Below are 26,494 nucleotides of genomic sequence, written 5' to 3' on the forward strand. Positions count from 1 at the left end.
GTGGGCCGATGTTAAAATTTATCAACATTCGTGGGCCGGCATCAAGTGTCAAGATCAAGTCCCCTTGACCTGACTGACTATACTAACCAGAGAGATATAGAGGAAGAGAGACAGAGAAAGACAAGACAATGTTTGTATTAGAAATTCGATAGCTTTACAATCACAACTCAATCTGTTATATAGATAACTACTCGACTCTTTTCTGTTTAGATGTAACTAATTTTTAACTAATTTCACACTTTTAACCCTGGTTCATGACAAATGCTCCCTCATCTGCTCAAGCTTGTCCTCAAGCTTGAAATTGAGGAAATTGGTTAGTAATGAAACTAACATCCTCCCATGTAGGGGTGGCAATTTCGGGTAACGGGTCGTGTTCGTGTCAGCAATCGGGTCAATTTCGGGTCAAGCTAAAATCACTTAAAAAGTGAATGAAATTGAAAATTGAAGTTATTAGAAACGAAATTCTGATTTCGGGTCATTTCGGGTCTATTTCGTGTCAATCGGGTGATTTTCGGGTCATTTTCGGGTTTTGTCTCAGTAAATCGGGTTGCGGGTTCGGGTCGGGTTCGAGTCGGGTTCGTGTCGTGTCTGATATTGCCACCCCTACTCCCATGATGCTTCGTAGCTTTCCAACCCTTTCCACTGCACCAACCATTGAGCTATGCTCTGCCCCTGCCTCTGCACCTGTCTCCTTTGCAACACCCTGAATGGTTCCAGGGTTACAATGTCCGCATCATTTGTCTGAGGTAACTCTCCCTCCATAATTGGAGCTGGACCAACATGCTTCTTAAGTAAAGAAACATGAAAAACTGGATGCACCCTCGAGTGACTGGGTAGCTTTAAACGATAAGCTATTGTTCCCACTTTGTCTAGCACTTGGAATGGTCCATAGAACTTTGCACTCAGCTTCAATGAAGTCCTTATAGCTATTGATTGTTGTCTATACGGCTGAAGTTTCAAATATACCCATTCTCCCACTTCAAAACTCCTCTCTGTCCTTTTCTGATCAGCATAGAACTTCATTCTATGCTTGTAAAACTAATTGCCAGACTTTCCTTGGCAACTTGTAAAACTAATTGCCTCTGTTGCAGCATGTTTTGAGCCACTGGAATTACCATATCATGTAATTCTCCCAGATTAAGAGGAACTGGCTTGTCCCCATACAGAACCTCAAATGGAGTACTTCCCAGACTAGTATGATATGTCGTATTGTACCAATACTCTGCTAATGACAGCCACTGTTTCCAACTGTGAGGCCTATCCCCTGTGAAGCATCTGAGATATGATTCCAGACATTAATTTAATCGCTCCGTCTGTCCATCTGACTGCGGATGATACGCAGTACTGAAGTGCATGCTGATTCCTAATTTTTCGAACAAGCTTCCCCAAAATACACTTGTAAAAATCTTATCCCTGTCACATACTATCGAATCTGGCATGCCATGTAACTTGAATATGTTGTCTAAAAATAGCTCAGCCACTTCCACAGCTGTAAACGGGTGGTGTAAAGCCATGAAATGACCAAATTTTGAAAATCTATCCACCACCACCAGAATTGTATCCATTCCCCCTGACATAGGTAATTGCTCAATAAAATCCATGGAAATATGTTTCCAGGACTGCTGTGGAATCGGCAAAGGCTGTAGTAATCCCGGAGATGCCACATGTTCACTCTTATTTCTTTGACACACCTCACATTTTCTGATTGTCTCTACTACGTCCTTCTTCATTCCTGGCCAGTGAAACAACATTTTAAGCCTTTGCACACAAGCATTTTGGCCTGAATGCCCCCCCAACGCCGTCTGATGTAATGCATCTATTAGATTTTGTCTAACCCCTCCTTTATTCCCAACACACAATTTGCTCCCTTTCTTTAATATTCCTTGTTCATACTGATATTCAGCGACACTGTCATCCTGAAGTAACACCTTCCCAATTGTCATTTTAATATCATCATCCTCCTCATAACTGTCCCTTAGTTGCTGAATCCAACGTGGCTGTACATGAGTTACTGCTGTTAACATCTCAACATTTCCTTCACTCTCTTTAATTCTAGACAATGAATCTGCAGCAGTGTTTTCCACCCCTTTCTTATACTGGATCTCGTAATCCATTCCTAGCAATTTCGACAGCCATTTATACTGCAGTGATGTGTGTAGCTGCTGCTCTATGAGATACTTTAAGGCCTGGTGATCCGTTCTAATAATGAAATGGTTGCCCACCAAGTAATGTCGCCACCTCGTCACAGCCATCACCAACGCTAGCAACTCCTTTTCATATACAGAAAACCCTTTATTCTTGCTATTAAATGACTTACTCAGATATGATATGGGGTTTCCATTCTGCATTAAAACAGCCCCCATACCGGAGTCACACGCATCCGTTTCCAACACAAATGGTTTCTGGAAGTATGGCATTGCCAACACTGGTTTAGTACAGAGTGCCTCCTTCAAATTACTAAAGGCCCTTGAAGTCTCCTCATTCCATACAAACCCATCCTTCCTTAGCAGATTTGTTAATGGTCTTGCTATAATCCCGTAATTCTTTATAAAACGCCTATAATACCCTGAAAGTCCAAGAAACCCCCTCAATTCTTTCACATTCCTAGGTACTGGCCAGTTCCTAATGCTTTCAACCTTACTGTGATCCATACTAACCCCGTCAGCCGATATCATATGCCCCAAGTACTCCACTGATGTGGCAGCAAAACTACACTTGGATTTTTTGACATATAACTGATTATCCAGTAATTTTTTAAGTACCAATTCCAAATGCTCCACATGCTTACTCAAATCCGGACTATAAATGAGTATGTCATAAAAAAAAACAAGTACAAACTTCCTCATGTAAGGTTGAAATACTTGGTTCATCAATGCTTGGAACGTAGCCGGTGCATTGGTTAACCCAAACGGCATTACTACAAACTCGAAATGCCCGTGATGAGTTTGGAATGCAGTTTTCGGTGTGTCCACGGCCTTAACCAGAATCTGATGATACCCTGCTCGAAGATCCAACTTAGAGAATAGCTTGGCCCCATGCAACTCATCTAACAACTCATCTATGTTAGGAATAGGAAACTTATCCTTAATGGTGATCTTATTTAAGTGTCTATAGTCAACACAAAATCGCCAAGAATTGTCTTTCTTCCTAACAAGAATAACTGGTGAAGCGAACGGACTATTACTTGGCTTAATAATCCCACTCTTCAACATCTCCTGAACTTGATTTTCAATCTCCGTTTTCTGAGAATGTGGGTATCTATATGGCTTAAGTTTAAATGGTTGAGCATCTTGTTGCAGAGGGATTTCATGATCAACATTCCGAATAGGAGGCAGAGTAGTAGGAATAGAGAATACCTTCGGAAATTTATCCAACAAAACTCTGATTTCTTCTGGTACTTCAGCCTCATTTGCTTGTTGCTGTCCAGACCCCTCTATTGTTGCTGATACCTCCTGTTTTATCTGATTTGCCACCAACCCTTGATTGTATTTTTTTAACTTGTGTCCCCTGATTAGACTTATCGAAGCACTCTTCACTGTCCCTTGTAATGTCATTTGCTCATCTTTGTTCCCTTCTGCATTCAGTTTAAGATAAAGCTTCTTAAAATCAAACAACAATGGACTATATTGTTCCATCCAGTCTACCCCTACTATCATATCCCATCCTCCAATGTCCGAGACTCTCATATCAAAGCAGAATGAATAATCTTGAATTTTCCATTTTACTTTAGGCACCCACTCATTGCTAACAACCATCCTTCCATCAGCCAATCTCACTTGCACAGGCTCTCCTTTTGTCACCTCTAATCCCAACTGTTTTACTACCTCAGTATTAAGATAAGTTAAGGTACTCCCTGTATCTACCAAAATTGTTATGATTTTAGGTTTCAAAAACAAAAAAAAAAGGAAAATTTTAAGATAATCACATACATTATCCATCAGCTGATACGCTCCTTCAAATTACAGATGGAAAAAAAAAAATATCGCTCCTCAAAAGATATCCAAATCAATTAAATTAAGAAGAATCAAATCTAATTAAATTCCTTCTTGTCATATTTAATCAAATTAGATGCTGAGTTTAAAAAAATCTTAATTATTATCCACGATCTCATCCGATCTTCTAATTATTAATAGATAACGTCTAACGGTAATAAGTTCTAATAATAGAAATTTATTACAGTAATATACAGTAATGGAAGAGAACCAACCAGCTGTGAACACATAGGATGTCTGAAAGTGTCGGCAACTGAACTCAACTCACATGAACACACGTTAATTTACACTACTGCCATTAACGGCCATTTCAACTACCATATAATCTGTTTTCTAGCACCCGATAATCACATACATATATTTCGTGACATTATTTTCAAGAAAATCTTTTTTTCTTTGCAATATAATAAAATATAATATGGAAGGTCTTATTAAGGGTTTGGTGAATGTTGCCATGGGAGGAGAAGATGATAATCGTGACAACTCTGAATCTCGTGATGAACGATCCAGATCGTCTTGGGCTGAGGTTACCATTCTTTACTAATATTTATTTTATGTACATAAAATGTTGTATATTATGTGTAAGTGATCATGGCTGTTTTGTTGTGATCATAGTAAAGTAAGGGTTTGATTTGTTGATCAGGTGGTGTCTGGGGAACAAGAAAATGATGGTGAAGATCAGAGGAACAAAAGGGTATCTATTAAAAGAATTTATATATAATTAATTTCCTTAAAGTGTTGTAATCTTGAATTCTTGATTTGAATTTCTAACTAAAGGTGGATTCGATCATGTAGGAAAACAGGCAGGGGTGGGAATCAAGTGGATCGCGGCCTTCTAGGCGACCCCAGGAGGTAATCTTGATCATTACTTGTTAATTCTATACTACAAGTGGCTATATTTGGTTTGATGATCAATGATTTCCGGTTTATTGTTCAATTTTATGCTTTAAATATATGCTTAATTATTCCAAGAGATGATTAAGAGTGTGAAAGTTGGGGTTTGTTTATAGTAATCGTCTTTCCAAAATGTATTTTCAATCGGGAGTTGGGGGTTTGGTTGTATTTTATAAGCTAAACATCCTTGGACTATTGGCTAAATTAACCCTTGTAAATTTACAATGATTGTTTCTTTTAAAGAATAATTGTTATTTGTACAAGTAGTTATAAAGGTCGAGCATAGAGTATTAATATATCTCTGGTGGGGGTACATTTGTGAAAGTATGAATAAGATTAGTGAAAGTTTAAGATTTTGCTTGAATTATGACATCTTAAACCCACTATGTTATGGCATGAGAACATGATCAAGATAAAACTAGAAAGTTGATAAGTTTCTTAAGATGCACGAATCTTGTAAGTTGACTCACAATCTGGACTGTAGAGAGCGTAGCAGTATTGGAGAATAACTTCTTTAAAGTGTTGTAATCTTGATTCTTGATTTGAGTTTCTAACTGAAGATGGATCCGATCTTGTAGGAAAACAGGGAGGAGTGGGAATTAAACGGACCGCGGCCTTCTAGGCGACCCCAGGAGGTAATCTTGATCATTACTTGTTAATTCTATACTATAAGTGGCTATATTTGGTTCGATGATCAATGATTTCCGGTTTTTGTTCTATTTTATGCTATAAATATGTGCTTAATTATTCCAAGAGATGATTAAGAGTGTGAAAGTTGGGGTTTGTTTATACTGTATATTCATCGTCTTTCCAAAATGTATTTTCAATCTGAAGTTGGGGGTTTGATTATATTTTTTAAGCTAAACATCCTTGGGCTATTGGCTAAATTAACTCTTCTAAATTACAATAAATTGTTTCTTTTAAAGAATGATTGTTATTTGTACAAGTAGTTATAAAAGCCGAGCATAGAGTACTGATATATGTTACTTATCTGGTGGGGGTACATTTGTGAAAGTGTGAATAAGATTAGTGAAAGTTTGAGATTTTGCTTGTATTATGACATCTTAAACCCATTATGTTATGGCATGTGATCATGATCAAGATAAAACTAGAAAGTTGATAAGTTTCTTAAGATGCACGAATCTTGTCAGTTGACTCACAATCTGGACTGCAGAGAGCGTAGCAGTATTGGAGAATAACTTTCTGTACAGAAGTAATGGACTATGAGTTGTGAATTATGTGAAGAATATTGCATTCTTATGCTTCCTAGTCTTTATTATGTTTACGGTACTACCGTTTTCTTTTATGGTACCACTTCTCCCTTGAGTTTATCTTGACACTGAAAACCTCTTTAATTCACTTGAATAAATAGGCACTGTTGTGATGATTAGTTGCTTTTTTAGTTCTACTTTCAGCTTCTTTTATTTTTATAGACTTCTTTTATCCAAAAATTTGCTGTTAACTTCCTCTGTACCAAAATGGGTACCAAGTCCTTCAATTGACATAAGGGGGTTGTCGCTATGTGACCTCACCATGGTCCATACACCAAATTTACTGGCATATCTAAACTTGATGAAACCTTGACTAGCATATATACTATAGCATTGTAAAATTGGTTACGTTATTTTAACCGATATTGAAGTGTCAAATGCAGGCTCAGCACGAGGGGTATGAAAGAGATGAACACAGAACTGTAGATAATTATAGTAAAAGCCATCGCAAACAACAGGTTCTCTTCAATTTCAATATCACGCAGGGAATTAGCTATAGTCATGTGTGATGGTTTAATCTTAGAGAAAAATTGACAGGGGGAAGAGGAGAACAAAGATGGTTGGGAGACTGTAGGTAAAAAGCCTCCAAGACAACGCCAACAGGTAAATCTTACATATGCTATATCAGATATATGCTAAAATGCTCTGCTTGATAGTTATGTGATTGGGTAACATGGCGTCGTAGCTATTCCAGATAGAGCTACTTGAAGTAATTAAGTAGTTCTTTGCATATTAATTTATAGAGGTAATTGCATATCGCACCCCTTAAGTATCGTTCAAAAACGATAGAGTACCTATACTTTAAGAAACTCAACTCGCACCCCTTATCTTTACTTCTCAAAACCGAGATGCACCCCCTGCCGTTAACTTCTGTTAACTCAGTGCACTCCGTTAAGTCACTATATATATAATTGCAATTCGGACCCCCTAACTTACATTCAAAAACGATATTATACCCATATTTTTGAAAACTCGAATCGCACCACCTATTTTTACATCTCAGGAACGATATGCACCCCCTCCGTTAAATTCCGTTACCTTCCGTTAAAATAATCCTCCGTCTCAATTTACATGTCCCTTTTGCTTTTTGAGGAGTTAAATTGACTAATTTTTGACCAACTATTTGAAAATATGTATTTATTAAAATAGACTAGATTTAATTTTTGATGATATTTTTTTAAAAAAATTTTGATCAATTTTTCCAAACAAAATAATTAAAATTTATATATTTTAATCAATAGATAAATTTAAGTATTATATATAATAAATATCACATAATATTTATTTTTTTATATTTAAAATAGTGTATATTTTAAGTACCTAATACATATGTCACTAAAAATTTAAAATCATTCAATATGTAAAATCATTTTGACTTGGGCATAACTTAATTAAACAAAAATTTTAAAAAAAAAATCATCAAAAAGTAAATCTAATCTATTTGTTTTCGCAAATAATAGAGGGTCCGAATTTCGCAAATAATAGAGGTAACTGCAATTCGGACCCCCTATTATTTATCTCTATTAAAATAGACTAGATTTACTTTTTGATGATATTTTTTTTAAACAAAATTTAGTATATTTTAATATGTCACTTTCTATTTCCTAAAATAATAAATAAATATTTTTTTAATAGTTGGTCAAAAATTAGTCAATCTGACTTCTCAAAAAGCAAAAGGGACATGTAAATTGAGACCGGGGAGTATTTTAACGGAAGGTAACGGAATTCAACGGAGGGGGTGCGTATCGTTCCTGAGATGTAAAAATAGGTCGTGCGATTCGAGTTTTCAAAATTATGGGTACAATATCGTTTTTGAACGTAAGTTAGGGGGTCCGAATTGCAATTATATATATAGTGACTTAACGGAGTGCACTGAGTTAACGGAAGTTAACGGCAGGGGGTGCATCTCGGTTTTGAGAAGTAAAGATAAGGGTTGCGAGTTGAGTTTCTTAAAGTATAGGTACTCTATCGTTTTTGAACGATACTTAGGGGGTGCGATATGCAATTACCTCTAATTTATATACTATATTTTTCATTGCGTTAAGCCAGTGTCACAGTGTTATATTTCCTACAGTATTTTGAATTCCCTTTTGTTGATTAAATGCTGGTCCAGACCTGGATGTAGTATATAGGCTACAGGTCTTAAGCTTAAAGCACTATTGTTCGTGTATATAGAGCAAATCCCAATACAGATCACAATTTGTTAAAAATATGGCAGATTGACTCTGTAATCTTAATGCATAACTTTGATAATAACCCATTTACAGGTACGTACAGATGAATGGGATAACTATAAGCGCCCTTCCAATGAACAAAAATATTCTGAGGAAATTTCATATGGTGTTGACATTGAACCCTCTGAAGAAGAGCTTAATGACCTTTCAAAAGCCTGCAACAAGCTCTGGGAGCTTGATTCGAACCGTCTAGTGCCCGGAAAAGACTATCAGATTGATTGTGGTGAAGGGAAAAAGGTTTATCAAAAGGATGATATGGCAGAAGGAAGCCTATTTTGCGCTTTGAACAGAGACATTTTCAGGAGGCCTACTTTTGCTCGATTCTGTTCACTTCTGGACAATTATAATCCACACGTTGGGTCTAAAGAAGTTGTCACTTCTCAAGAGAAGCAAGAAGAAGTAGCATTTATAGAGGAGATCAGTAGAACCGCACCAATCAAATATCTCCATAAGTATCTGTCATCGAAAGGCATAATACGTGGGAGTTACCAAGATTTTAAAGCCATGATGACAAGTCTCTGGTTTGATCTTTACGGTCGTGGGGGTTCATCTAGTAGCTCTTCCGCTTTCGAACACGTTTTCGTTGGAGAAATCAAACAACAAGGAGAGCAAGCTGTTTCAGGTTTCCATAACTGGCTTCAGGTGTATATTGCCAAGCTTCTTTATTTCAATTTATGCTTTCCTGGCGCATCCTCACAACAAAATCTTAAATGAGTCAAACTTTCACCAGACAAAATTGGGAGATTTTATTCAAAAGAAACCTTACTGCATGCAGAAATTTTTTTAGTGCCCATAAAATAAATTTTTTTTTTGGTTGGGTATATATTTGTGTCTCTTTCCAAGTAGATGTGAGTATTTTAGTATTTGGGTGACATGTTTCTTGTCTGTGGAATCATGTCAAACACTAATGGCTGGTAGTTGGAAAGTTACTGGCATCACATAATCTTGTCCACAATGGTCCAAGAGTGAATATTAACAGACATTCTTTTCGTGCAGTTTTACCTGGAAGAACAGAAGGGGAGGGTTGACTACCAAGGTTATATTTACCCGAGAAGGCGTGGACAAGTTGTAAGTGATCTGATTTTGTTTTTAATTAAGCAACTGGAGCTTGATATAATATAACTATGCTAAAGTTGCTACTTTCTTAATTTTGAATGTTTTATGTTGCTTCCTAAATAATTAAGGCTTGACAACAATTGTAGTCTTGTGCCTGTTTTGAGTGAATTCTGTTAAATTGATTGCGTAATTTGTTTTTTTTTTGCTGAAACTAATGCCTACTTTAGTGGCCGTAACTTCACTTAATTCACAACCTTGTAGATTTTTGGATAAACACTTGTCATGATCATAAAAGTGAATTTAATACCCGAGAAAAGGATATAGCAAAATAAATATATATAAGATGGTTCTGCTTGTTGCTTTGCTAAATCTTAGAGCAAAAAGAGTTGTGAAGTTTACCAAATTAGTCAACTGCTGATACTGGAGCTGGATATCAGTGTATATAAACATCAAGAGCCAACTTGATCGCCAGAATTTTATATTAGTTTTCTTATGTAAGTGAGTTTCTTGGTAGTTTTCATCCTAAAGAGCCAAGCCTTCGTTCATGGATGTCTTTTTCTTGGGGAAGGTTAAAGATCTTTAGCTTTAAGTATGTCAACTTATGTATGTGATTGGTTAATATAATGCTCCTAGGTTTGAAGCAAATGTTATATCCCATGAGACAGTCTATTAATAAAGATAAAGGGTAATGTTACGTACATCACAACTTTCACTAGACCCTGCTGATGCAGGAGCCATGTGAACTAGTTACAACCATTAGAAAGTCGAACTTGGCATGACATTCAGAGTATCCACTTAATATCCGATAGTTCCTGAGTTCAGAATCAACCCTATGAAAGATACGGGACCTTTCTCAGTTTACGTTTATACGGAAGTCTTTTGCAATGGTTACAACTGACTAGCTGTATAAAAATTGCAGCAACACTGGACACTCCAGGCTTTTATGTACTCGTATGAGTTTCAGATGACAACTACTTTTTGTCTTTCTATCAGTCCGATTAAATTTGTTATCATTTACATTACATTGCAGCCAGATTCAGAGACTCAGTTGTTGACAATTCAGTTTGAATGGAATGGCGTGATGAAGTCAGTGTCGAGCACACTGGTTGGAGTGAGCCCCGAATTTGAAATAGCTCTATACACATTGTGTTTCTACATGGGTGACGAGAACAATTATGTGGAGCTTGGACCTTACTCGGTGAACATCAAGTGCTATCGTCTCGGAAACAATATTGGATCAGCTTTTCCTGTTGCCGAAAACTGAACTATATGTAAAATGCTGTGATGCTTCTATTTTTTCATCATTGATGGGATTATTTTGGCATAGAAACATTAGATTTGCTTTCAAGTACTCAAACTCGCAAGAACTTGTGTACTAGTATTTTTCTTCTGCCAATGTACTTCTGTTTATTTGATTATTACAAGTTGTTACTTTTGTCTTTAGTTTAGGCCTACGAAAGTAATTCAGTTGAAAAAAATATATCATGAATTCTGATACAATTGTAATACTTTTTCTCTTTTTTGAGATAGGAAATATCTGTACACTTAGATAAGTATTCATAGATATTTCAAAGAAAGCGAAGAAAGCTTTGAAAGCAGAGGCACACTATTTTGGCATATACTGAAAGTAAAAGGTTCGTTAACGAAGATATTTGCAATTTGCATCCCGTGTTTGATCCTACAATCTTAGCTCTTAAGTCTTGGCCACAAACATCATGCAGCTATTTGTTTGGATTTTTCTCATCACCAATTTACTTTTTAAAAGAAATTAGTCAAAGACTCAAAATAAAGAATACAAAAAGAGAGCTGATTGTAGTGCAATTCTTTATTTAAAAAATGAATTTTTTTAAGATTTTTTTTTTGGATATATAGGATTGCGGCTTAGGGGAATAAACCAAATTATAGTATATTATATATAATTTTAATGTCACACAGCTGAGACTATATTTCCCTCCATATGGTAGTGTGCACATATTCTATGAATTGAAATAGTGGATTTAAGTATTAAAACCCGAATATATTTTTATAATAATAATTGTCCTAAAAAAAATGTATAAAGTGACTTGATATGTAATCAGCATATTCCATGAAGTTGGTATCGACCTGGGGGAGTGGAAGCAAAATAGAATTTGGATCCCCAGAATCACATATGATGTCACAAACTATACAAATATCTGCACTGCTTTATGCCAAAATCAGTGATATTTTAAGGGAATAAAAAAAACAATTCCACAGTGCTGCGAGCAAAGAAATATCTGAGTAATAATAGAGAGATATTTATATATTTTCACACGTAAACTACTATATTACCGACTTGCTGAGAAGAACAGAGCTGTTGCTTTTATTCATGGTGGGTACTCGGTAGTCGGTACACACAAAAGTGAAAACGAGGCTTTAGTTAATTCTGAAGAATTTATTATATACGTGTTCCAGTTTAACATAAGCCACAGGATTGAAGAATTTTTTTATTTTTTTTGTGGGAGTTTTATTATGGGCCATTGACAAAGCTGTGCATGAATATGACGTGTAATTGCCAGCACATAGACCAACCCACTGGCCACGTGCCACCTTTGTTTCTTTTGGAAAAGAAGAGTGTGCTATGGACCCTCCAAAATTTGGAATAACTGATAAAATACCCCACTTTCGGAAAAAAATATCTCATACAAATAAGTAAAAAATAAATAAAAATGGCCAAGTCGACTGAGGAGTTTGCACTTTTTACTTGGTGAAGTCAAGTCCGCCAAAGATCATGACCGAAACAACGTTTAAAAAGTTTTCTATAAATAAACATCATCATTTATTCTCGTTCATTCATATTTCATTCATTCTCACAGACCACATCTCACTTATCCCTTCCAAGAATTTGTAATCTTTATTCTAAAACACAGGGGGAGAGGAGGAGCTTGAAATCCATACATGGCGTTGAGTTCTTCTACTTCGTTTATGAATCTTAAAGATATCAGAAATACAAAACATTCTGATGAGTCCTCGTCCGGGATGGTTTGTTTTGCGCAAATGAAGCCATCATGCAGTCTCCGGGCAAGGAGCTCGATGCCAGATCCCAGCCAACACTTCCCCGAGAACTCAGCTATTGAATTTGGAAGAGATCAGCAAGCAGAGAAGTTTCACGGGTCATCCCGGCCACATAGCAAAACAGAGTCAAGGGTGCCGGTTTTTGTGATGCTGCCACTTGACACGGTCTGCTCTGGAGGACGCTTGAGCAAGCCGAAGGCGATGAATGCTAGTCTAAAGGCCTTGAAAATGGCAGGAGCGGAAGGGGTAATGGTGGATGCGTGGTGGGGTTTGGTGGAGAAAGATGGACCTTCACAGTACAACTGGGAGGGTTATGCTGAGCTTGTGAATTTGGTTCAACGAAATGGCTTGAAGATCCAAGTTGTTATGTCTTTTCATCAGTGTGGAGGAAATGTGGGCGACTCTTGCAGGTACTAAATTATTAAACTGTGTTTTCCTATATATATATATATACTTAGCATGGTATTTGGTCTATTTAGTAAGAATCAGCTAGCAAACTAGAGCACTCAGCATTCAGCACTGGACTAAAATTTCAAAAAAATTTCAGTATTCCATTACCTCCATGGGTGCTTGAAGAAATGAGCAAAAATCCCGATCTTGTCTACACTGACATATCAGGGAGGAGGAATCCAGAGTATATCTCATTGGGTTGTGATTCACTACCAGTGCTTAGAGGAAGAACACCCATTCAGGTCTATTCTGACTACATGAGGAGCTTCCGTGAAAGGTTTCAGAATTACCTTGGAAACGTCATAGAGGAAATTCAGGTAGGATTGGGGCCGTGTGGAGAGCTGAGATATCCAGCTTACCCAGAGAGCAATGGAACATGGAATTTCCCTGGAATCGGAGAATTCCAATGCTATGATAAGGTAATATATTTATCATAACTAATGGCCTCTCTAAGATCTTGTACAATACGTCCCATATAAGACTATCCAAGTAAACTATATATTTCAAAGTTTGAAGCAGACCATTATATCGCAGTGATATTTTCTCATTCAAACTCTAATAATATAATTTTATGTTCAAACAGTACATGAGGGCCTCACTGGAAGCATCAGCAGAGGCAGCAGGAAATAAAGACTGGGGAAAAGGTGGACCTCATGATGCTGGGCACTACAATCAATTTCCTGAAGATACCGACTTCTTCAGAACAGATGGAACATGGAACAGCAAATACGGGGAATTCTTCCTCAAATGGTATTCAGGAAAGCTTATTGAGCATGGTGATAGAATTCTATCAGCTGCCAGAGGAGTATTTCAAGGAACAGGAGCTACACTATCTGCAAAAATAGCTGGAATTCACTGGCACTACACAACAAGATCTCATGCAGCAGAACTAACAGCAGGCTACTATAATACAAGGAACCACGATGGTTACCTTCCACTAGCACGAATGCTGAGTAACCATGGGGTGGTATTGAACTTTACATGCATGGAGATGAGAGATAGAGAACAGCCAGAGCATGCAAATTGCTCCCCCGAAGGTTTAGTCCGCCAAGTAAAAATGGCAACAAAATCTGCAGGAACTGAACTTGCTGGCGAGAATGCACTAGAGAGGTATGATGGAGGAGCATTTGCACAAGTTCTAGCAACAAGCAGATCAGATTCTGGAAATGCATTGAGTGCATTTACCTATCTAAGGTTGAACAAGAACTTGTTTGAAGCAGAAAATTGGAGACATTTGGTGGAATTTGTGAAGAGCATGCAAGAAGGTGGTCGGGACATGAGAGTACCGGAAATTGATACACGCAAGACAGATCTTTATGTGCGATTTATCAGTGAGAAGAATGTGCGCAGTAAGGAAGCTGCCATTGTGTAAACATACAATTGTATTTGTGTACAATAATGCATAGTGTAGTGTCCTGTATCAGTATCAACTATCAAGGGAACGTGGCGAAACATATGAAGCATATAATACATTATAGACTGTATGTGGTACTGCGGTATAAATTTATACATGTATAACTAGGAGAGCTCTGAACACTTTCATGACAGGAAACATATCTTACTAGAAAAGATACTGTGTTCATCCTGCTCATAGTGTTACAATGAAGCACATTTTTTGGGGATTTTTTACCCATGAAAGTATGAAGATTTTACAACTTGTTTACAGATGTGCAAAGTGCCTTCACTCTTGATAATTGCTCTTTGGATTTCTTGGAGTTAAAACGTTAATATTTATATACCTATTTGTATGCCTTTTACATCTATAAACATTCTTGATTATCTAACATTCCTGACTTGATATGCGAAAGCTAAGGGGATTTATTAGCAAAAATGAAAAGAATGCTTAGGGGATTCATCCTCCTTGCCCCATACTACTCAATGCCCAATGTGCCAAAAACTGAAAATTACAAATTCTAAGAATAAACAAACAACATCTTCATATCTCAGAATTATCTTCAAGGCACCACGACATTGCAATAAGATCTAAGCAGTAAAAAATCAATATTGCAAATTCTCGTCTGGAGTTCCATTACGAACTTAAATAGCAGAATCATAAACGGAACATACATGTCCAAATTACTTTAAGATACCTTTCGATTACAATCGGTACACTCTGCTTACTAAAATCTTCTCAGGCCAATGTTTTCCAAAAGAACAAATCTTCACTATACTGCAACAATTCCAAGCAATCACATGTGTTACATTCAGACACAAGCCACAAAACCCGTCAAAAGAAAGTACAAACTCAAAACACTATTCAACCACTCCTGTTGCTAGATCTTTCATCTCACTATCCATTATAAACGTCAAATCGACACTTGAGAAATCTAAATACTTCTCAAGTACCAAACTCACTTTCTTGATCGAAAATTCAAGATTAAAGACAAAGCATACTAGCATTATCATCACAATCTTTCATACTCAAGATTCAACAAACATAAAAGCTCATTTACAACTTGGATACTCCAAACCAATCTTAGGACACGATTCTATTACAATTAAAATCCATAGATGATCATTAATTAATCCGTAAAAATGTCGAAAACATTGTATTGGTAATGAGGGGATAAAAAAGTGAAAAGAGGGGAACTTTACCAAGAACTAGGAATGGGAAGGGGAGGAGGAAGTGGGATCGTTGCGGCGAAGAGAATCGATTAAATCACCCAGCTCTTTACGGGCAGACTCTCTCCCAAACATGAATCCATACCTGAAAACTCACACACAAAACATCAAGAAAGCATATAAATTTAAGTAATGGGGGTGGGCATATAATGAAACCCTAGCTGATTAAGAAGATGAGAATACCAGAAGGAGACGGCGGAGAATACGCCGGCGGTGCCGACTGTTTGGAGAAGAGTGAAGCTTTTCACCATTACCACTCCTTTCTATTCTTTCTTCTTGGGGGTTTAAGGTTTGGGAGTTTGGGAGACAGTTTTTTCGGTTTGTTTATGTGGGCTGCCATCGAAAAAATTTCGAGGATTTATTTATCGAGATTCAATTAATATTGAGTCTAAAATCTAAATTAACAAACTCATGTTTGAATAAAACTGTAAAATTTTGGTTAATCACTTGTATACACACTGTGTGGGTGAACGCGTGATGGCTGGTAGATCACAACCCACAGGTCACGCTAGATGTAAGTTCGCTGGTTTTTCCTGGATTTATTTTAATTTTTCTAGATTAATTTTAGCTATTTTAGCATGAATATTAGTAAGCTAAACTAAATATTATTTAGTTTTACTAACTTTCTAAATACATTATTTTTTGTAAAAATATGTTTTTAAATTAAAAAAAATTGTCAAAATATGTTGTTTTTTTTTTTGTGAAAATAAGGAATTGCATCCCGCAGCCATTCTCGCAATCAAAATCAACTTAAAATCCAATTTTAAAATATTAAAAAAAAAGATTTAAAAACTTTTTGACGAGTTCACTGTAATTTGCAGTTAATTATATTTACGTTGCAAATTACAATTTTTTTGAAAGAAAGATAGTAAAATTGTAAAAAAAATTCTAAAATAATACTCCCTCCGTCCCCCTGAATTATATACATTGGGGGATGGGGACGCGGCACGGATTTTAATGCTACTATAACTTATTTTTAAGATTTTTTTTTCTAAATAAAAGTTTAAATGTTATATTTTTATTCAGAAAAAAAAATCAAAAATAAGTTATAGATCTATATTTTACAATAGCATTGAAGTGCGTGTCGAGCAGTGAAAAAAAACGTATAGAATTAAATGTGACAAAGGGAGTAATATTTTTGAAAAATATTTAAAATTTATTTTACAAGTCAATCCATATCCGATCCACTCGGATCATGGATAATCGGATCGGAGCCCCGATCCACTAAAAATTATGAAATATATTTTTTCACCGTGAACAATGTTTGAACTTCCATACAAAAAAAAAGTGATATTTTCTAGCTATATTAATTCATAAACTTTAGTGTAATATGTAAAAAAAACTAATAAAGCAGTATTTAATAAAAACTTTGTTGGTTGTTCTTATAAAAACTTCAACATAGAATTTATCAAGTAAATAGAAAATTAATAAATAAGTTGCTTAATACTTTTGGAGGAAGCAAATTATGATTTGCTCCTCTATTAATAAGGATTAAAATCGATAAATATGTCTTAAATACAGAACCAGGTGATTGAGGAGGTTTTAAGTGGAAGAGTTAGCTCCTGTGTTTATACTTACTCTACATAAAAGAAGATTGATTATTAGATTAACCGGATAACAAGAGTGAGAGCCATGTCAAGAATTAGGAGCGGCTGATCGATTATAAGAAGATATGATCTAGAGTTTTGTCTTGTATTTTTAGAAATTTTTATTTTGTATGTAATATATTAATAATAATATATTATATTATAATACAATATAATATATAATATATAATATATAATATAGTTAAGCATGAATCGGATCGGATCGTTAACAGATTGGATTTGACCATATCCATATCCATTCTTTATCGGACCGGATTATTATCGGATCGGATTATTAGCAGATCGGATTTTTTTAATAAGGATCCATATCCATTTATTTAACCACGGATCGGATCGGGTCGGATCGGATATCCGATCCATTTACAGGCCTACCCAAGATGCTTAAACTACTCCCTCAGACTCTTGTATGATTTGTTTCAAAATCTCCACCACCTCAATCATTGTTGGCCGATCTTTCGGGTTCTTGAGCATGCAGCTATCAGCCAATTTTGCCATTTGCCTAGCTGCATTCAGAGAGTAGTGATCGCTGATTCGGGGTTCAATGATCCTGCTAAACCTCTTGCTGTCATAGGGGAATTGTTTCACCCATTCCAGAAGCTTCTGTTCATCGCGTGGTCTATATTTTTCCAACACTCTTCTACCAGTGAGAATCTCGTAGAGCACGACTCCAAAACTCCACACGTCACAATATTTACCAAGGCGGCCAGTGTCAATGTATTCTGGAGCAGCGTAACCATAAGTGCCAACAGGCTGAATAAGTAGATTATTGTTAGAACAATGACAAGGCACAACATAATATCTTGCAAAGATAGATATCCATGCACTAAATGTGTCGAATGTGATTTTTACTTACTGCTGTGGATACATGAGATCTGCTCCCAGTAGGGCCTTCCCTGGCAAGACCAAAGTCTGAAAGTTTAGGCTTGAACTCCCCGTCCAAGAGCACATTGGATGATTTAAAATCTCGATATATTACCTTCCAAATTTAGCAAAAAAGAACACAGTTAAGCAATCTGTATGCCAGTAGGCTGTTAATCACATCTAAAAAACCTAATAATAATGTTATATATATTCCACTTGTCTATGGCTACTCAATAGCTAGTATAGATTTATACCGGGACATCCAATCCATTGTGGAGATAAGCCAAGCCTTCAGCCGCGCCTAGCATAATTCGTAATCTTCTTTCCCAAGAAAGAGGTGGCAAAGCGCTGCTAAAAATGTGAGCTTCCAGGCTGTTCTGTGGCATGTACTCGTACACCAATAACCGTTGAATCCCTGTTTGTCCATCTTCAGAACAGTATCCTAAAAGCTTTACCAGGTTCGGGTGATCCACAATTCCAAGAAAATGGACCTCCTTAAGCCATTCTTTATGCCCCTGCATCGAAATAGAAAATTACTTAAAAAAACAAGTTACAACTAGAGTAACAAAGGGAATCAGAACCAATATTATAAACTTTAATGTGGCGACAGGTTAAAATCCAACACCACAGGGAGCAGTGCGCTACCATAATTCCATGAAATTTAATCAAAATTGTCAATAATATATGGTTAATGAGCTCAACGGGAATCAAAACCTTAAACCATGTGTTGGTCTTTGAATTAGTAATTTTTTGGATGTGGATGGAATGGAACCTCAATCCCACTTGATGGGTAAATCATTCCTTATTTCCTTACACACCCTTGGATACCATTCCCATTCCCACCCACGATCCAAACGCTCCCTAAATTTTCTGGTGAAAAGCTTGTTCTTTAAGATATTATCATTGACAAGTTACCTGAAATGGCCGGTCATTAGCTATAGTCGTTTACATTTTTCAAATTGAGATTTCAGAGAAAACTAATATAACAAAATTAGCCCACAAACCTATGAAATTATGCCTGGTAAACTCAAATAAACCACAACACTATGACAAAATTGTAGATAACATATATAAATCATCAGCATATAAAGAATCATGAAGAACGTATAATATCCAAACTGTCCAGCAAAAAATACCTGCAATCCATCCTTTTTAAGCATTTTAATAGCAACCACACAGGGATCACCCACTCCATCTGCAAGCCTGATAGAACCTTTATAAACACTTCCGAAACCACCCTCTCCAATCTTTAACAACCTGTTAAAATTCTTGGTTGCTTCTCTGAGTTCTTCAAAAGAGAACACTCTTAAATTGTGTTCTTTCTCTTTGTACATATCAAGAACACTCCTTGGCGATGACACAACACTTTTGGGCTTCACTATTCCGTTATCACATGGCAAATTCTCTGGTTTTTTATCTTTCTTGAACATGTAAAAACACTTCATACTTGTAAATAACCGATTAAATTTCTTCTTCGAATGAAATTTATGTCAAGATTTTGAGAGCTAAAATGTGCTATAACTCAGAAGTAGAGAATTGACTTGGATGGGGGGCCAAGAAAATGTAAGGTAAGGACATGAAGAAGCCCATGCCTATCTTTAGAAAAAGAAAGAGCGTAAAGAAATAGAAACCCAGGTGGGAAATAACGAAGAAAGCAGTGTTGAAAATTTATGTAACACTGACGACCAGTCACCACAGGCGGCTATTATATTTGGAGCAGTATTTGGAGTCATCCCAATTTATTTGTTAATATCAAGTGACGAGATTTGCTTATAAAAAAAAAAAAGTGGCGAGATTTTTTATCTTTTTATTTTTAAAATATATATTTAATTAATTTGGCAACCAAGTATTCAGAACTAAACGAGAATAATATTTTTCTTATATTTTTGCTTATATATTTGTTAGGTATTTGCATATCTTTTCAGAAATCATAATTATTGTAATTATTAAATGAAGGATTTCATACAAGTGTGTCAATGTTCTAGATACTTCAAGACTTTGAGTCTTTCAGTCTACGCCTGTCAGAATCTGCTGTACACATGAATCACTTCTCATAGGTTACTAAGTCAAACAAATTAGCTCTTACTCCCTCCGTCCCCCTCAATTGTTTACATTGGAGGTGGACACGAAAACCAAGACAATATATGAAAAATGAGTAAAGTTAGATGAAAAGTGGGTAAAGTGGTGGGACCTATCAATATTTAATAATAGATTTGAGATAGTGGAGGAAAGTAGTGGGTGTAATAGTAGTTTTTATTGTTAAATATGAGATAGTGGGGGAAGATAGTGGGTGTAATGATGAGAAAAACTTACTATTTATAGTAATGTAAAGAAATGAGAAGGACATCCAAAATAGTACTCCCTCCGTCCCATTTAGATGTATACATTTGTATCGGGCACGGAGACTAAGAAAAGTATATAAAGTAATGTAAAGTAATAAGAAAGAGAAAGAAAAGTAGGTAAAGTGGTGGGACCCATTAATATTTAAGTGATAGATTTAGAAAAGTAGATGAAATTAGTGGGTGAGTGGGATTTTTATATTATAAAAATTTACTATTTTAGGAAAGTTTTGAAATGTATAGAATTGAATGTGACATCCGAAAAGGAAAGTGTATAGAAATCAGAGGGACGGAGGGAGTAACTGTAAACAAATGAGAGGGATAGAGAGAGTACAAATTTGCAACTAGAAAATGAATCTAACAAGTGTCAATTCTAAGAAACATGTTATATATTAAATATTAAATATACAGAAGATACATTATAATTACACAACTTCAGTCGAGAATCAAAAGGATGGCATGTTCACTTGTAGACCCGGCCATTCGGGCGGGCCGGGGCGGTTCGGGCCGGTTCAGACGGTTTTCGAACCGTCACAGGTGGAACCGTAACCGGCCCGTCTAGGTTGGCGGTCCGGTCCGTGCCGGGCCGGGCTGAAGAAATTGAAAACCGAAACCGTATAATACGGATTCTACGGGTTTGATGGGCTACGCGGGTTAACGGTTCAAGCGGTTCACGGTTTAAACGGTTCAAGTGCGATGGTTCTGCAGTACAATTAATGCAGGTCACACGGGTCACGGTTAGGCGGGCTGCCACGGTTCAAGCGGGTTAAATTACATGAGCTGTGGAGTTGTGGACCCTCACGTTGCAGTCTCGGCGTATTATAGAAAACAAAAGATCAATCTAGCCCCATGACGCTCAAATTTACCTTCAAATCTTTATCAGGTCCCCATTGAAGTATGTACATACTACCACTTGATATTTATTTTTATTTTTATTTATAGTAACATATTTAAATTTTAATAATTCTTAAATTTTATAAATTCGATAACAAAGTTTTATATGACTAATTTTTAATAAATTGTAAACTAATAAATAATTTTTTAGTAATAAATAATAAAATGGTAAAAAGAGGGCGGCACTTTTTATAGATTTTATATATTAAAAAAAGATATTACAAATAATGTGAGAGGACTCTTCTCTAAAATAATAGAAATATATTATTTTTATTATATTTCAAGAATGGCAAAGTTCTAGTTATTGTAACAATAAATAGAAATATACTATTTTATTATATTTCTATTATGAAATAACTTTGTAACAATTATATTCTCTTTTTTTAAAAAATTAATTTTTGAAGTAATTTTTGAAAATAATTATATTCTACCTTAAAAAGCGAAAAGAGAGTTTCTGTGGGAAGTTCTTACTCCCTAGCATCCTGACACGTGCATAATATGTCCACAGGCCACAAACATATTTGTAATAGGATGACAGTTGGAGCAGGTGAACTACTTAGAGACGGTTCACGGTTCTGACGGGCTGGCGCGGGCTGGATGAACCTCGGTTCATGCGGGTCGCGGTTTGACGCGGGTTGAAACGGTTTTGGCGTGCCGGTTTGTACGGTTTGCGAATCGAAGATCTTGGACCCGTAACCGGCTCGTCGTCAACCACGGTTCGTGCCGGTTCGTGCCGGTTTCGAACCGGAACGTGAAAAGGCGGGCTAAATAACGGTTCGGTTCGGTTCGGGCCGAGCCAAACCGCCCGAATGGCCGGCTCTATTCACTTGTAGGATCATGGACAGACTACTAATAAAGGTTGTCTTAGTTTTGAAAATTTCGGGATCATCCTTTTAAAATCCTCCTCTTGTAGAAAAGAAAGCTCTTATCTATTGCATTTCCTTATCCTTGCGAGGAAAACACTTTCATAGGGAAACTACTCGTGTTATTCGATTGGATAGCCAAATATACACCTTTCTGAGCGACTGAACCATGTCGGGTATGTGGAAAGAATGTACCTTGACTGCATTAAAATGATTCTCTGATACTATACAACATGTTTTGACACTTTTACTTGGGATTCCAGAGCAGTCTGCGATTGGTAGGTACTGGAGGAGCTAGTCCAGGGACCTCCTGTGTGTCTTGATTATCTGGTTTCACAAGCTACACAAAAAATAAAAATAACATGGTCAGTTTAGAGCAAGTACGATATTAGCCTGCTAAACAGCCCATAAATGGTGCCGTACATTGAAACATGGTCAGATTTGCAGTAAATTAACAGATACTCCCTCCGTCCCCCTCAATTGTTTACATTGGAGGGGGACACGGAGACCAAGACAATGTATGAAAAATGAATAAAGTTAGATGAAAAGTAGGTAAAGTGGTGGGACCTACTAATATTTAATAATAGATTTGAGATAGTGGAGGAAAGTAGTGGGTGTAATAGTAGTTTTTATTGTTAAATATGAGATAGTGGGGGAAGATAGTGGGTGTAATGATGAGAAAAACTTACTATTTATAGTAACGTAAAGAAATGAGAGGGACATCCCAAAATAGTAACTGTAAACAAATGAGAGGGACAGAGGGAGTATAGATTAGAGTAAGTAGTGAGGCAAAGGAATTGAGACAACCTTCACAATTAAGATGGCTATAACACCCAACACAATGAGGAAGAGCATGAAGACAATACACCGATCGGTTGCAAACTAGCAAAGAATTTAAAGTCAGCGACTCCTAAAAATGAAAAAATATAGAGAGAGAGAATCGGAGGAAAAGGAATTAGAGTAGTATCAAGATTGACCTGTCTACCAATTTCCTTGACCAGTTTAGAAGCCTTTTTGATTGAAAAATTGATAGAATCCAGTTCATTAACAATCCTGCTCATTTGCTCTGTCTAAACAAAGTGCAAAAGGAAAGGAATGTAAGAAAAACTACAGTCAAATCCTTGATGCATATATGACCATGGTATGTGATTATAAATGCATGCTCAAATAAGTAAAATTACCAACCTGTGCCTTGAGTGTTGCTGCAGTTTCTGTTCCAACCTCAACAGTCTCTGCAATAACCTATAATACAGAAAACACAAACTCAGATTACCAGGACCATGGAAATTAGATACTGGAACTAACATAGTGCATTCCCTCCATATTTTGTTTCTTTTGACAAACTAATGTTTCAATGTTCCTTCCTCTCCCAGTATAATTTAATCCATATTTATGCAAATATTCTCAAAAGAATGTAAAAAAAATAAAGGAGGCGTGGTTCATGGTTAATGAGCTCCGTTAATAGGAATCGGAGCCTCAAATACATGTGTTGGTGTTTGGATTAGCAATTCTGTGACAAGGAATGGGAACCACAATCCCACTTGGAGGGTAAATCATCCTTACACTCCCCTTGGGATACCGATCCCCATACCCCTCATTCCCATACCCTTCATTCTCATTCCCATTCACGATCCAAACACCCCCAAAATATCCGTAATTTCCATATAGTTATGCAGAATTGCTAGAAATTGAGTAGCTGACTAACATTTGTCAAAGCTTGCATGCTTCGGGCTACAGGACAAGTTATGTTAAGGACCACGCGGGGAGAATTAAACTATTTGCATCATTATATGTATGATATAGAGGCAAGAAACCAACCTGCTTTGACCTCTCAATGGATTGGTCAGTCTCATCCATCATTTTATGTCCATGATCCACTAGCTCTTGATTCGACATAGCTGCAATACACACAAAAAAGATACATACCATACAATCAAAAGCATCTTCATTAGCAATAAAAAATTGTCTTAGTACTAAAGTCAAATTCTCAAGAACGTAGTTCTAAATTCTGAACAATTCTGCAGAATGATGAGAATCAATACAAAGGAAGAAGCTGACAGACCTACTTCCTATCTAAAAAATACAGAAAGAGATACTTTCCGAATGATATCCCTGTTTAACATCAAAACATTTTTACTTCTTTCTCTATCTTGATCAATTATCAGTATGTTTGTATAAGTGTATCTCGGAGTTGTGATCATTGTCTAGAATACAATGTTACCTTTGACATAGTAGCCTAACAGTAACAAGATGCACAAACAAGTTTTACAATGCTGATACCTTGAGTAAATTTGGTCATTGCACCACTTAAACACTTGAAAGTGCTTCAATTGATGACTTAGTAATGCGTCAATAATGGCATTCAGAATAAAGAAAAACTGTATGATATGCTTACCTGAAGCTAGTAAACCATTATTTTCTGTGGGGCTATTATCAGGCCTCTCAAACAGATCAGCGCGCTTGTTTTCAAGACTACTGGCATATCTGTAGTCATCCACAAAACATAATTGTGAAATATTATAAGACGTATATGAATTACAGTAATAGCACAAGAAGTAAAATTATCTCCCCTCCCTCCTTTATAACAGATATGTAACTTTAAACTAAACAAATATACCAAGGAAATGATTCAGACAGGAAAGGCAAAGATAGGGATTGCTTAAATTGGATCGTAAAGCACACTGGTATGTATGCAAATTTTACATAATAGCAATTAACAACAAACAGAAACATGAAGCGAACATCAATGCTTAGTTTAATTATACTCTAAATATCAGATACCCCAAAAACTGAGTTGGATCGCAGAACTGCAAATTCTAATAAGACTTACTGCTTTTTTTGAGCAACAAATTTATTCAACTCCTTCACCTGCAATCAAAAGGCATGAATTCAGTATGAAATAGTGACGCAAGGAGTTTGTCAACACAACTGAAATTCAAATTGGCATTGTACCATTGATTGTTTTCTCTCATTAAGCATCTTATTGGTGCCTGCATCATTTTTATCCTCCATTTCCTTCACTTCTATATCAAATTCTTTAATAAGCCTGTCAAGACAAATATTTAACATCATTCTTAGTGAAATATAATGAATTATAAAAACTTGTGCAAGAGTAGGTTGGATAAATCTTGAATATCTCAAATCAACCAAGACAAAAAGAAAAAGAACTGCTAATTAGGTCATCACCATCCATATATAAAATAAAAACCATGACAGGATTCCCAGCATCTGCCAGCACTAACACGGCTGCACATCATGCCTTCCCTGGGAATTAAACCCGTGACCTGCTCTGATACCAACTTTTAGGACCCTAACGCTAACCACTACACCAAAAACAACTACTTATTGGAGATGGCGCAACTATAGCCTTTATAGTGTAGTAGCCAGCACCACGGTTCGAGTTAGGGAGATGCTGGGCACCCCAACAGAAACAACTTCCTGGAGTATCTGAGTTTATAAAAGTGCTCGAGGATCGTGCATTGCTAATAAGCTGTGAGAAACATTCCAAAGGCCACAACCAAAGAATGCATAACAAGTTGAAGCTAGCGATGATCAGATACCTTTTGCATTCGCGCATTTTATCCGTAAGATCATCCAACTGCCTACTTTGCCTACTCGTATCTTTAATCTTGTCCAACTTCTGGAATCCATTTCTGCAAATAAAATTCACAATACATCATCCTCAACAATTCATCACAATCTTACAAACTAGTAGCAAGCAGTATTAAATTTTATAAGGCACATAGCTAGCTCAAAAAATTATTCAGGCATAACATCATGCATGTTAGAACATAAACACACACAAATCACCAAAGTGTGAGAAATGCTTACGTTAAAGCTCGAAAAATATCAGAAACTTGTCCTTGAAGCTCATCGAGCTCTTCGCTAATTGAAGATAAGGAACTCATTTTCGAAATCTAATTTTTCTTTTTATATAATCACTATTACTTCTTTATAATCATTCCAAATGCATCAAGAGATATCACAAATGTATCACAGATTAAACTCCGATATATCATACTCGTAAATGAAATTTGTGTATAATATTTAACCGGATTGTTGGAAATACGTGATCGTAATAGAATTTTCCGATCAGAATTTAACAATGGGCGCAGGTCCGAACAAGGAGACGGGAGAAGATTACTTTCGGATAACTTGACCTCAAAACTGGGTTAAAAAAATAAAATTCCTGTTAATATAATTAGTGAAAATACAAATAATTTTGAAAAATAGCATCAAATACTCAGATATCTCCATCTCCTGTTTATTTTATTTTTTAATCTGCGTAACTGATTCTCTGATTGGGAAGTTGTAACATACAGTATTATATTATCAAACATCAACAGAATTATTACTTTTTAAATTATACCTCGAAATA

General features: G+C 36.2%; 5 protein-coding genes across 6 annotated transcripts; 2 read left to right on the forward strand and 3 right to left on the reverse strand.

Annotated features, from left to right (window-relative positions):
- Positions 1-4,213: 4,213 nt before the first annotated feature.
- On the forward strand, positions 4,214-10,890 carry LOC108209752 (uncharacterized). Of its 2 annotated transcripts, XM_017380831.2 has the most exons (9): positions 4,214-4,518; positions 4,636-4,686; positions 4,788-4,844; positions 5,465-5,521; positions 6,541-6,615; positions 6,695-6,760; positions 8,425-9,033; positions 9,388-9,459; positions 10,478-10,890. In XM_017380831.2, exons 1-9 carry the CDS (start codon positions 4,411-4,413, stop codon positions 10,709-10,711), a joined length of 1,329 nt encoding a protein of 442 aa, XP_017236320.1. In that variant the 5' UTR covers positions 4,214-4,410; the 3' UTR covers positions 10,712-10,890. The 2 variants fall into 2 exon arrangements, with proteins under 2 accessions (XP_017236320.1, XP_017236321.1); XM_017380832.2 differs by lacking the exon at positions 5,465-5,521 and having other exon boundaries at positions 4,272-4,518.
- Positions 10,891-12,251: 1,361 nt separating this feature from the next.
- Positions 12,252-14,597, forward strand: LOC108210017 (beta-amylase 3, chloroplastic). The gene is made up of 3 exons (XM_017381249.2): positions 12,252-12,890; positions 13,028-13,349; positions 13,514-14,597. The coding sequence occupies exons 1-3, from the start codon at positions 12,364-12,366 to the stop codon at positions 14,300-14,302; spliced, it is 1,638 nt and encodes a 545-aa protein (XP_017236738.1). The 5' UTR covers positions 12,252-12,363; the 3' UTR covers positions 14,303-14,597.
- Positions 14,598-14,914: 317 nt separating this feature from the next.
- LOC108210018 (uncharacterized) lies at positions 14,915-15,948 on the reverse strand. Its single transcript, XM_017381251.2, has 3 exons — positions 15,736-15,948; positions 15,526-15,637; positions 14,915-15,100 (listed from the first exon to the last, which is right to left on the reverse strand). The coding sequence occupies exons 1-2, from the start codon at positions 15,801-15,803 to the stop codon at positions 15,532-15,534; spliced, it is 174 nt and encodes a 57-aa protein (XP_017236740.1). The 5' UTR covers positions 15,804-15,948; the 3' UTR covers positions 14,915-15,100; positions 15,526-15,531.
- A 1,366-nt stretch (positions 15,949-17,314) lies between these two features.
- Positions 17,315-19,729, reverse strand: LOC108206304 (probable serine/threonine-protein kinase PBL19). The gene is made up of 4 exons (XM_017376556.2): positions 19,157-19,729; positions 18,275-18,535; positions 18,013-18,135; positions 17,315-17,909 (listed from the first exon to the last, which is right to left on the reverse strand). The coding sequence occupies exons 1-4, from the start codon at positions 19,463-19,465 to the stop codon at positions 17,541-17,543; spliced, it is 1,062 nt and encodes a 353-aa protein (XP_017232045.1). The 5' UTR covers positions 19,466-19,729; the 3' UTR covers positions 17,315-17,540.
- A 2,349-nt stretch (positions 19,730-22,078) lies between these two features.
- LOC108208604 (novel plant SNARE 11) lies at positions 22,079-26,024 on the reverse strand. Its single transcript, XM_017379138.2, has 10 exons — positions 25,948-26,024; positions 25,677-25,769; positions 25,069-25,162; positions 24,947-24,984; positions 24,512-24,600; positions 23,935-24,014; positions 23,302-23,358; positions 23,094-23,186; positions 22,924-22,998; positions 22,079-22,456 (listed from the first exon to the last, which is right to left on the reverse strand). The coding sequence occupies exons 1-10, from the start codon at positions 26,022-26,024 to the stop codon at positions 22,364-22,366; spliced, it is 789 nt and encodes a 262-aa protein (XP_017234627.1). The 3' UTR covers positions 22,079-22,363.
- Positions 26,025-26,494: the final 470 nt, after the last annotated feature.

Source organism: Daucus carota, chromosome 2, assembly GCF_001625215.2.
Source record: "Daucus carota subsp. sativus chromosome 2, DH1 v3.0, whole genome shotgun sequence".
NCBI classification, from domain to species: Eukaryota; Viridiplantae; Streptophyta; class Magnoliopsida; order Apiales; family Apiaceae; genus Daucus; species Daucus carota.